The 12,698-nt window shown below is 45.0% G+C and overlaps 1 protein-coding gene and 1 long non-coding RNA gene across 5 annotated transcripts in view; one reads left to right on the plus strand and one right to left on the minus strand.

The window, feature by feature from the left end:
- LOC140386769 (uncharacterized) overlaps positions 1 to 8,492 on the minus strand; it is a 76,108-nt gene extending 67,616 nt beyond the window's left edge. Inside the window, exons 1-4 of the long non-coding RNA XR_011933666.1 lie at positions 8,311 to 8,492; positions 2,877 to 3,067; positions 1,507 to 1,573; positions 1,069 to 1,168 (exon numbers count right to left, since the gene is read on the minus strand). This is a non-coding gene — a long non-coding RNA (uncharacterized lncRNA). The remainder of the gene's footprint in view (positions 1 to 1,068; positions 1,169 to 1,506; positions 1,574 to 2,876; positions 3,068 to 8,310) is intronic.
- The window catches only part of caln1 (calneuron 1), a 600,077-nt gene continuing 595,372 nt past the window's right edge, over positions 7,994 to 12,698 (plus strand). For 2 of the 4 annotated variants that reach the window (XM_072469448.1, XM_072469450.1), the window contains exons 1-2: positions 7,994 to 8,476; positions 8,917 to 9,041. In XM_072469448.1, coding sequence (XP_072325549.1) covers positions 8,924 to 9,041 — 118 coding nt within the window. In that variant the 5' untranslated portion in view covers positions 7,994 to 8,476; positions 8,917 to 8,923. The remainder of the gene's footprint in view (positions 8,477 to 8,916; positions 9,042 to 12,698) is intronic. The other 2 variants (XM_072469446.1, XM_072469447.1) reach the window with 2 other exon arrangements.

Consider the following 12,698-nt stretch of genomic DNA (forward strand, 5'->3'; position numbering starts at 1 on the left):
GTGGAATACCGCACCGGCGGGAGCGGCAGAGGCGCAGTTACCAACGCCCCCCGGCTGGTGCCCTTACAAGAAGCTGCCTCCATACGCACCCACGCCAACCCCTCCCCCACCACCCACTTCCTGATCATGGCAAAGTTAGCCACTCAATAATAGTTGCTAAAATTTGGCAGAGCCAGCCCTCCCTCTCCCCGGCTCCGCTCGAGCATTACCTTCCTTACCCGCGGGGTCTTGCCCGCCCAGACGAAGCCCGTGATCACCCTGCTGACCCGCTTAAAAAAGGACCGCGGAATAGAAATGGGGAGACACTGAAATACAAATAGGAACGTCGGGAGGACCAGCATTTTCACCGTTTGTACCCTCCCGGCCAGCGACAACGGGAGCGTGTCCCATCTCCGGAAATCGTCCTTCATTTGGTCCACTAGCCTGGCCAGATTCAATTTTTGCAGCCGCTCCCATTCCCGCGCCACTTGGATGATTAACCCCCTTTTTCACGGCCGTTTTTTTCCCAAGCTTGGACATTTCTGCTCTTTGTGCCTTCTTACAGCTTTTTCAGCCTCCGTTGCCCCTGGGACCGGGCGTTAAAACCCCAAAATCTCTATTCCCGAGCGGGAGCCCTCCAGTGTGCAGCTGCCTCCCGCCCGCCGTCACCGGAAGTCCCCTCTGCTAGCTTTCTGAAGGATGCTTGCTAAACAGTCTACCTTCCGGGAGAAATTGATTTTTCTGCTTCCTATGTGTAGCAATATTCAAGCATAGCTTCAATCGAAATGTGTTTATGATTTTTCACCTAGGCAGCAACTCGAGCAGTCCTTCCAACTAGTGTTTCGAAACTCGCCTAATTTGAGAATATTGATTTTGTGTAAATATTTCCTCTTGATAAACAATGATAAGATCAGTGTAGAATGAGATCAATTATTTATTTGCTGGCAAACTGAAAATGACCTGATGAGTCTGTGCATAAATATGCGCTGTGCATAAATATGCTAAAACTGATATTCGGATCTGAGTATTTTCCACGTATGTTTAAGGTGTTTCTTATTCGTTCAGAGCAGATTTGGTCAGGTCACATACCTGTATTATTGTGGGTAAGGAACCTGCCAGTTCTTTTCCAAATTGGCCACTAGGAGGCAGCATGGTCCAACAGCAGCCTTATGACAACTCTTCAATTTATCTGTAATTAGACAGCTGTGGTGATCAAATGCTCACTTTCAAAGCCATGGTTCAGCTCTACTAATCAATGGAAAAGTGAATACACTTTAATAGCTCTCCTCCTGTACAGTTAGATTTTAATGAGGTTTTTAATTTGGTGGAGTGCTTGTTGCTTTGCAAATGTAGCGGATGTGTGCACAGCAGATCCCACAAATAGAAAACACCTGAATCATAAGATGACCTGCTTTTGGTAGAGGAAGAAAGGAATGAATTTTAGTCAGAAAACTGACCTCTTGGAACAGTTTCGTGAGATATTCACCTCAACCATTAAAATTGTAATACCTTGGTTTATGGTCTTACCGTAAGGAAGCAATAGAATGCTCCTGGAGTGCCAGTCTAGTTTCTCCCCTCATGCTCTGGAGTAGAACTAGAATGAATGACCGAGAATCACAGAATGAGACAACACAGGAAACCATTCAGTCAATTGCGCTTAGACTGACTCTGTGAAACCTTTTAAGTACCTCCTCTTCACCTATTTTATCTTATCCTGCTTCTTTTTTACCTCCTTCTTTACAATGAATTTGGCAGAATATTCTTTAATTATTACAGATGCGAAGCATTACTTATTACCTCAGCTGCCACAAGATCTCCATTTTGGTCCATAACCATCCTACTCTCGCTTTGACTACATTGTTACTATCTTTATGTTTGTTATGACATTCAAAGACCTTTTTATGTTACCCGTTAATCTATTCTCACATACTCTCTTTGCCTCTCTAATTTCAGTTATTTCCTGTTTTTTTATTTTTTTAGATTCTCTACTGAATTATGAACTGAACATTTACCATAAGCCTTCTTTTTAGTTTCTAAACCTTTAGTCTTTCAGGAAGTACATGTTTTGACGCCTTTCCTTTTCCCCCTCATGGGGAAAACTATCGCCCTTGAAGGCCTCCCACGCTCATTCATTGTTTTGCCTGCCAATCATTGATTTCAATTCATATGGAACTTTTCAACTCACTGAAATAGGACTTTTCCAGTTGAATACTTGCACATCTAATTTTTCCTCAACTTTTTGAACAATGATACTTTTATTCCCATGAAACATATTCTGCTTGCCCAACTTCATTCCCCAGAATAAAACCCAGCAGTGTTTCCTTCCTCAATGGGCTAGCAAAATATGGATCTGCCTCACAGCACCAGGGACCCTGGTTCGATTCCAGCCTTGGGTGACTGTCTGAGTGGAGTTTGATCGTTCTCCCCTTGTGTGGGTGGGTTTCCTTTGGGTGCTCGGGTTTCCTCCCACAGTCCAAAGATGTGCAGGTTAGATGGGGATAGGGCAGGGGAGTGGGACTAGGTAGGGTTCTCTTTCAGAGGATGGAACAGACCTGATGGGTTGAATAGACTTCTTCTGCACCGTAGGGATTCTATGGGTTATACGGAAGGAAGTTCCCTTGTACATATTTCAGAAATCTTCCCACACCTTTCCCTGAACACAGCTATTTCCCAGTCTGTATTAGGATAGTTGAAGTCTCCAATTATTATGAAATATATATATATCACTGTGCCCTTAGGTCTAATTAATTACTCTGATTCTTTATGTATTTATTTCCTGTTCCCTCTTTCTTTAAGTTTTTCGCAACCCAAGCCCCCTTAGCACTAAATTCCTATTCTCATGCGCAATTCTTGCCATCAATCCACCTAGCAAGCCATTGCGTTTACCAAACACTCACCAAGTTCTGTGTGCAAAGTTCTTCATAGGGTGTGAGTGCTACCACCCAGCCAAGCTGTTTCAGTTATTAAAATAAAAATTGTTCTTTAAAAAAACTGTTTGTGACCAGTTAAAAAGTGGGGTGCTCTTTCCAAGAGCCAGTGCAGACCCAATGGGCCCAATGGCCTCCTTCTGCGCTGTAAATTCTGCGATCTGTGAAAATAAAGCAATAATGTAGTATCCGTGCAGCTAATTTCACTTTAGTAAACAGATAATAGAGAAATATGCCTCATTGTCGGGGAGGTGTGGACGAATTAAATCATTGGAAATCTCCTTCTATAAAGCCTTGGGTGAATATTCAATGCAAACATCTTGGTACCTTAAAGTTAAAAATCTTGGTGCTTTCCCCAAGGGGAGGATAGACCGAGCCCCCTAAAATACCTGCAGCTGCAGCATTTAAAACAATTTTAATCATTTTCTCTCACTTTAAGATTGATTTAAAAAATACAGTGAAGTTAATGGAGTGAGTAATAGGGAGAGGCAGGGAGACTGACCTTCAGCACTAAGCTGCAGCAAAATGGGAGAGTGCTAACTCAAAATCATAGATCATAATTATGATTAATAATAGTTATCATTATATGCTTAATTCCTATGAAAGCCAATACACGCCTTTGAACCCTGTTATCATGTGGAATAATTTATGAATTTAATTAGTAAGAACATCCATTCCCTAACAGTCCTTAAAAAACGTGGATGAGCACAATTTGGGTTACAGGCTGCTGGAAGGTCCAGCTTGCCCCATTGTGGTGCAGTGCATCCTTCCCCACAACAAGTGGCGCTGAAACATTTGTGGGCCCTGTCCCAGTAAATGACATACGTCCTGCTACTATGGAGATACCAAGCAGCCTGGGGGCTCTTAGACTTCCTTCAGATCAATGTTTTATATCTCGGTTCTATGCAAAGATGACATCTAAATCTCTACCTGTGTAACGGGCTTTATTCACAGTGCTTTAAGATGTCCACTCCATGCTTCATGGCTTCCAGCTCTTTCTGCAGTTTGTTTACCTTTTTCTGAGCCCCTCCCATGCTCCAGGTTTAAGAATTAAGCACAATGAGCATCAATAGTCAGCAGATGGACATAATCGAACACGGAAAAATTGGACAATACACGGCACTCTCTTGAAAATACAGTAAGAGCATGTTTTTTTGGCCAGAGCAGCTAAGAGAAATGATAATGTGATATCATAAATGTGCACTTGTGAACAAAGCTCTTGCCATCGATAATCTGAGAGATGGTGTCACTTTGTTGCTCACTGAAGCCCCCCCATCTGGATTTCCTTTGCACCATCCGCTCCTCCTGAACTATCATGGCTGGGTTGTGAAGCTTATCAATATCTTCCATCCCTCTTACCTCCATTTAAAATCCTTCTCCTCCACCATTCCATTAAATTCCATCGTGAATTCTTCTCCTTTCCTGACTGAGTATTTCCTTACCCATGTTGATTTTAATCTTAATCACAATTCACTTTGTCCATTCCTCCGAATTTTACAGCCATCCTATACTCCTTTAGCCTCTTTTAGGCTCTCCCTCCGTATAAAATATCCTCACCATATTCCTAGTCATCCCCTTGACCTTGTCATCTCATGTGGCCTCTCCTACTCCCACACATTGACCACAAACATGGCCATCTCTGAACATTTTCTTGTAACTCTCACAACTCACCGCACCGTGATAACCTCCATTTGCTTCTGCATCCATTCCTGGATAAAACTATTTGATCATGTCACTTGCAAGTGCAAATCAAATTTCCATTTGTCTAGTTTCTGACCCCTCCCCCTGCTGGTAACAATACATCTGCAGTTATCAGTCTGCCCAATCATTGTGTCACTTTTGCCTTTAATGTCCTTGTCCTTACTTCCTCCCCCACCTGGCATATGGCCTCCATCTGCATTCCTTCAAGTTGAATGGGCTTAGACTGGAATATATCTGCTGCACAAATTGTTTAGCCATCCATTGCCAGACCTGATTGGACCATGTCAGGAGATGTCTGGTAACTGGATAGAGCAGATTCGGGAGCATGGGGGGATTGTGGGTACTGTAGCTATCATTATTAACTAATTACTGTGAAGATAGATATATTGGGTGGGGCAGGTGGTTTGAGGATGGAGATAACCTGGAGAAACCTTCCAGGTAAATGATCCGTCAAATTTTGCAACTAATTTCAATTGCTTCGGTCACATCTTTTCCTTATTCCTTGCCCGCTAAGCCAACCTTGATAAGGTTCCAGGGTTACCCTCACCGCACCCCACTCTGACTGTAAATCAATAATTTTGTTGAACTTCTCTTTTATTTACCTTCATGTCCTTGTTGGCCATATCTTGTCTATGAGATATTTTGACGCTTGATCTCACTCCAAATAAATTGCTGAACATCAAGACCGCGTTTGACCAAGTTTGGCATCAGGGGACCTGGCAAACTGGAGTCAATATGGATCAGTCAAAAGTCTCTACTGGCTAGAGTCATACTTAGTACAAAGGAAGATGGTTGTGATTGCTGGAGGATAACCATTACAGCTTGGAACATCACTACAGAAGTTCTTCAGGGTGGTCTCCTTGGCCCAACCATCTTTACCTGCTCCATCAATGACCATTCTTCTGCCATAAGGTCTGGAGTGAGGATGTTCTCTGGTGATTGCACGATATCCAGTACCACTCATGACTTCTCAGATAGTTTGTGCCAACTTGCAGCAAGACCTGTTCAGCATTCATGCTTGGGCTGATAAGTGGCAAATGACATACACACCAAACAAATGCCTCCACTATCAACATCCTGGGGGTTGAGCAGAGACTGAACTGGACTAGCCATATAAATACTGTGGTTCCAAGAGCAGGTCAGTGGAGGGAAATTCTGAAATGAGTAACCTACCTCCTGACTCCCCAAAGTCTTTCAATCATCCACCAATCACAAATCAGGAATGTGATGGAATACTCCAGCTTGCCTGGATCAGTGCAGCTCCAACAACACTCAAAAGGCTCAATGCCATCCAGGACAAGCAGTCCATTTGATCAGCACCGCTTCAACCAACTTAAACATTCACCACCGATGCACAGTGGCAGTAGTGTATACCATCTAAATCCTGGAACTTCCTCCCTAACTGCACTGTGGGTGGACATACAGCCATGGTCTGCAGTGGTTCAAGAAGGTAGCTCACCACCACCTTCTCAAGGGCAATTAGAGATGGGCAAGAAATGTTGGCCAAGCCAGTGATGCCCTCATCCTGTGAAAAATATAAGGTAATTTGACTGAAGATTTGGTTTAGAGATTTTGAAACATTTGATGGGGTAAATAGAAACATTTTTCTACTGCTGGGAAAGACTAGAGCAAGGGTATATAATCATAAATTCCGAGCCGAACCAATCAGGTGGGAAGTTAGGAACTACCCGTGGGATGCTCCATCCCACCGTGCCACATTTCTGCCTCACCCTGCCGGCGGGATGCTCCGTTACGCCGGCCGGTAAATGGGATTTCCCATTGTGGGGCAGCCCCAATCCCGCCCCACTTCTTGGCACAAAGTGTGGTAGAAATGTAGAACTCTCTCCTGCAGAAAGCTCACTCAAATATTAATTTTAAATGTGAGATTGACAGTTTTTTTCTAGGCAATGGTAGAAGAGGTCAAGGGGCGATCATAGTCATAGGGCGGGTTTACCACACAAGGAGGCGGCCCGCCATTGGCCGGCAGCGGGATCTTCTTCCCGCCGTTGCCAATGAGATTTCTGGTTGAATGTGTCCCTCGCTGATGGGAAACCCACAGCTGTGATGCACCATCGGCGGGACTGGAAGATCTCACTGGCGTGATTGGCTGGAAAGTTACAGCCCTAGAGTCATCGAGTTTTAAATTTCAGAAAGAGGCCTTTCGACCCATCATGTCTGTGCCAGCCACTAAACACTTGTCTGTTCTAACCCCATTTTCCACCACTTGTATGTTATGGCATTGCAAGTGCTCATCTAAATGTGATGGTTCCCACCTCTACCACCTTTTCAGACATTGAGTTCTAGATTTCCATCACCCTCTATGTGAAAAATATGATCTTCAAACACCCTTAAATCTCCTGCCCTTTGCCTTAAACCAATGCCTCCTGGTTATTGACCACTCTACTAAATTCCTTCCCTATCCATGTCCCTCATAATTTTGTACAACTCAATCAGGTCCCCCCTCAGCCTTCTCTGCTCTCATGAAAACAACCCCAGCCTAACCAGCCTCTATTTGTAGTTGAACAGCACGGCGGCACACTGGTTAGCACTGTTGCTGCACGGTCTCAAAGACCTGGGTTCGATTCCGACCTTGGGTGACTCTCTGTGTGGAGTTTGCGTGTTCACCCCGTGTGTGCGTGGGTTTCCTCCGGGTGCTCCGGTTTCCTCCCACAGTCCAAAGATGTGCAGGTTAGGCGGATCTGCCATGATAAATTGCCCTTACTGTCCAATGTGTAGGTTAGGTTAAGGGGTTATTGGGATAGGATGGGGGTGTGGGCTTGGTGGAATACTCTCCCAAAGGATTGGTGCAGGCTCGATGGGCCGAAGGGGCTCCTTATGCACTGTAGGGATTCTATGAAATGCTTCAGCCCGGGGAAAATTCTGCCGAATCTCCTTTGCACTCTCTCCAGTGGATGAATGTAGCTGGATGAAGTTAAGGTACCAACCAGCCATGACCTCACTAAGTAGCAGAACAGGCTGGAGGGGCTGAATGGCTGACTGCTGTCCCATGTTTTTAATGGCATTTAGGATAAACCAGGATTGTGAGGAGGCTGGGGGGAATGACGGGATTCCTGTTGCGATCACTGAGAATCAGCGAAGTCTTTGAACGTGCTGGCAATATTAACGAGGTTTAATTTTACAATTGTAGTTCCATGTATCGTGCTCCATAAGGAAAGCTTAGCTGTTGATGTGCGTTCAGGGGACGGCGCCAATGAACAGGTATGAACAATCCCTGGCATATCCTGTAGACATTGTCATTTACACAGGGATTAAAAGCTATCAGAGAGAACCCCCCATGCTTGGATGTGACAACTCTTTAATTCACCCTTGTGCAAGGCATGCGCACAAGCTGGTGTTGAAAACCCCAGGCACACAGAGCAGCCAGTGACAAGATAAAAGTCCCCCCTTTAAAAAGACTCCCAACATTTCTGAGCTGGCAGGTCGGAGCGGGAAGCTCCCTCCTTCTCAAAGCTGCCCCGATGTGTGGCAGCGCCACGCCTTCCGCACCAACACCAACTTTGCGAATGGTTCCTGGGAACAACCCGGCGGCAGCCGCCTGCTCGCTGCCAGTGTGAAGCGAATGGACCTGCCGCTCCTGGGCTTTGGAAATGGTGAAGTGAAGCGGCCCCAGCTCCCCAGTGACCGCCCCAGCCTGGGCACACAGCCCTCTCCCCGTCCCCCGGGCCACCCCAGCCACACTCACCTCCTCCTCCAGCTCCTCTAGTCAAAGGTGACTTTGCCACTCACTCCCCGGAGGGAAGGCGCTGCTCCGGCCACTGGCCAGCGCACCGGGAGGAGGGGGGAAGGCAGGAAGGCGAGAGGCATCTTTCCTTCGGATTACAGCAGAGACACCAGCAGCAGCAGAGCAGGTAAATGGGGCTGAATCCGGGATTTGACCTTCACAGTGAAGAATGGAGTGGCTGGTTTTGAGTGGGAGGGCATTAGGGGGCTGGGAGGAGGTTAATGCTGCTGATAGTTACAGAGATAATCAAACGGGGCAGTTTAGATTCTTTGCAAAAGCTGTGTATAAAGTGGGAGGACTGATCTCCCCTAACAAGTGGGAGCAGTTTCCATCAGGTTTCCCTGGAATGTTCCACCCCCCCCCCCCCCCCCCACCACCAATGGTGCCAGACGTTAGAAGCGTCTCGAACACTTTCCCCATCCCCTTTCTGTTGCAAGTAGCGGAATTGCAGTGTTGAGGTGCCGAAACTGCAAAGTGCAAGAGGGACCAGCGACTTAATCCACCGACCACCCTTCACCACCACCAGCCCGAGTTCATTCCCCCTTGCATGTTCTTTCTCACACACAGGGAGAAGATGCCTTTCCATCCCGTGCACACCGGCCTCCTGTACAAAGGGAAGTATCTGAGCGGCTCACTGTCGGACGGCAGCGAGATCGAACAGTTGGCCAACATCTCCGAAGAAGAGCTGGAGGGTAAGGGGGCCGTTTCTTCGGGCTGCACTTGTTATCATTGTTGCAACGAGCTCGGGTAGAACACTGCTCCCGGTTTAGCACATCAGCAAGCACACACACACACACTCAGCGGAGTCACGGTCCGATCTGCGGCTGACACAGTGGCAATTCACAAACATCAACAACAGGAAAAAACAAAAACTGGCCAATATCAGTGAAGGACTGGACCAGACCACAGGAATCCCTGGGGGAGGCAAATGAGCGTCACAGACCTGTCTCTGTGTTGTACACTCGCAGCAATTCCAATAAAACTTGCGGGGAGTGCAACAGGGAGCAGCTTGACCTCTCCATGCGGATCGCAGTCAACTTTCTGGTGTACAGCCAGTTGCATAAAATGGACAGTCCGCCCACTAAAGGGTCAATTCACCAGGGTCAATTCACCAACATGTTTTAGTAAAACGAACGCAGGGAACAGGGCTCCGGAAAGATAGAGACAGTAGCTGGAATGCTGCAAAGGCAAATATTACCTTGTCCCCCAGTCCATTCCTACCAAATACTGAATCTTCAGCTCGATAAGTATGTTTCTGTTTAATACCTCAATAGAAATCCTGTTTATTTTTTAGAATATACCAATTTGTATTCCTTAATCCCATTTGGTGAGTTGACAAAATTACTTAGAAATAGCTTCCAATTTTCTGCAATTTTAAACAGAAACTATTCCCGGGAAAAGCTATTGTTTAGGTCTGTCCCCACCCACAAGGGAATTTCTTTAACAATACAGGGTATAACAATACAGGGCTCTTATTTAACTTGGATACAATGGGAGCGACAGGTATTGAAATATTACATCGACTACCTATGCAGCGAATTACTAAGAGCTAACCCGATCTTCTATCTGTGTGGGTCTCAGCAGACTTTTAGCGTGCACATATTTTCAGATGTAATAAGGTCAGTGTTAATTAAGATAGCGTTAGCCACTCCTCATTATTTTCGACTTTAGGAAACCCCTCGGCTGAGAAAAGGGCAGTGTCTGAACTTCTGAATAATACATTTTTGATTCAGCCTTCAAAAATAATTTTCCTTCCCGTACTTATTTTTCACGCCGAGATAAACTTTTTAAAGTGTTTATCCGGCTTGTTTTAAAAAAAAACCTTTGAATTCATTTTTACCCTCGACCCTTTGAAGAGCTTGCAGCCTAGACGTTTTTTTTTGAGAATGCAGTGTGGGAATTGTGGGCACAGTTTTGATTTATTTCCCCCCAATCTATTTCAATCTACAAAACACTGTTAGCCCCTCAGAGCTTGGGCAAATATTCACGAGCTAGAAGTGGATGCACCGTCAATTTTTGGCACCTGCTGATTCTATCAATGTGTGAAAGGATATGGCGAGCAACTGGTTGGCTCCTGGAGAAGAACAACATTGCCTTGGTGGGCCAAAGGGCCTGTTCCTGCCATATTTCTGGAATCCAGATAGATGAGTAAACAGACATATAGACATCAATTCTACCAAGCATAGATTCTTTTTTTCTCTTTACCTATGTGACAATCTCTTCGGAGTAGTTGCTGCAATGGCATTTCCAGTCTAATTAAACTTTCACAGAATCCCAGAATCCCTACAGTGCAGAAGGAGGTCATTCGGCCCATCGAGTCTGCACCAACCCCCTGAAAGAGTACTCCACCCAAGGCCACTTCCCCGCCCTTTTCCCATAAACCTTTCACCCAACCCACACATCCCTGCACACTCAGGGGCACTTTAGCCTGGCCAATCCACCTAAGCTGCACATCTTTGAACTGTAGGCAGAAACGCCACGCAGACACGGGGAGAAGGCAAACTCCACACAGTCACCCAAAGCCGGAATTGAACCCGGGCCCCTGGCGCTGTGAGGCAGCAGTGCTAACCACTGTGACACTGTGCCTCTCAATGAGAAAAAAAGAATGGTTTTAAAACTGCAAGGCATTTTATTAAGGCGGTTTAATTAATTTAACTTGAGTTGCTGTATTGGGGAAAAAGTATTATCTCACTGTTTGGAAATGTATATTTATTGCAAGTCATGAGCTTATGCTTAAATTTAAAAAAAACAAAAGCCAGGGATCTAGGAAGCTGTTAAAAAGTGGGACCGTCCAAAGCTACAATCCCAGCTAACCATAAACGATAGAAGTAAAAGTATATTATGTGTATTAGTGAATTTTGGCAATGTCAAATCAGCAATATCGGTGTTGATGAATGAAGCATTTTTCCATTTCAATCTATTAACTACCTCTATCAAATACTGGCAGGTCAGGTAAAGTGCAGCCAAATTCAGAGGTAAGCTCCTTGCATTGTACACCATATAAAACCATCGGGATTTATAGTGCAGAAGAAGGCCATTTTGCCCATCTGTACCAAATCCTCGCTACAAAAACCCAAAGTCAATGCCACTGCCCTGTTCTCTCGCCATAGCCTTGTACCTTGCTCTATTTCAAATGATCATCCACTTTTTCCTTGAACAATGCAAACTACTTCCTACAGCAAGGCATTCCATCAATTTCTCTCTTCACCTCTCTCCTTATTCTTTTAATTGAAGATCCTTTGCCACCAATTCACTAATTAGAGGAAATATTCTTTCACTGTTCACCCAAATCCTTTTGATTTTCTTTCTTTAAATTCCCTTCTCCTTTAGCCTCTTTTGCTCCAATGAAAATTATTCCACTGCCTCAAAATGCTCCTCAGTTTATCATTTTAAATTGTTTGTAATAATTTATTATCCCTGTTGGCTTTACAATCCATTTTATAATGGAATGTTTGAAATGGCAAAACAGAGCCTTATTTGAATGCCTCCTCTGAAGACAGTTGCTCTTATGGTGCAGCACTCCCTCAATATTACATTGACGTGTCAGATTAAAGCATCCACTCAAGTCCTGGAGTGAGATTTGAACACTCAGGAGAGGAATTTAGTGTCTGGCAGCATGGCAGTCATGCGGTTGCGACATGTTGTACTGCCCACCCTGAGGGAACCCAGGAAACAACGCTGCACAAAATAATTTCTCCCCTTCAACCTCTTGACTTGGATGAAATTGTTACCAACTCAGACGAGCTAGCACAATATAATGGAAATTGTTCGACAAAGGATTTATTTAAGTAAGGGAGCTTATTTGAACAAAGAGTGGATATGATAAATCAGGTTTGCATTAATTGTCACATACAGTAGAATAACCATTGGAAGAAACAAAACACCAGGATTATGCAAACTCCATTCCCACAATCTTTGCAGGACTTTGTGTTTGAAGGATCAGACCCAGGCATCAACCCTGTATTACAACTTGCGCTCCCTTTGAAGTGAGTTTAATGGTAGGACTATGCAATTAACTAATTTATTCTTTAAGTTCTTTAGGTCCTGAAATTCCCTTTTCATAAAATCATATCATAGAATCCCTACAGTGCAGAAGGAGGCCATTCAGCCCATCGAGTTTGCACCGACCCTCTGAAAGAGCACCCTGCCTAGGCCCATTTCCCCGTAACCCCACCTAATCCTTTGGACATTAAGGAACAATTAATCATGGCCAATCCACCTAACCTGAGAATCTTTGGACTGCGGGAGGAAACCAGAGTACCCGGAGGAAACCCACGCAGACATGAGGAGAATGTGCACACTCCACACAATCACCCAAGGTCGGAATTGAACCCGGATCCCTGGCGCTG

Source organism: Scyliorhinus torazame, chromosome 12 (assembly GCF_047496885.1).
Source record: "Scyliorhinus torazame isolate Kashiwa2021f chromosome 12, sScyTor2.1, whole genome shotgun sequence".
NCBI lineage: Eukaryota > Metazoa > Chordata > Chondrichthyes > Carcharhiniformes > Scyliorhinidae > Scyliorhinus > Scyliorhinus torazame.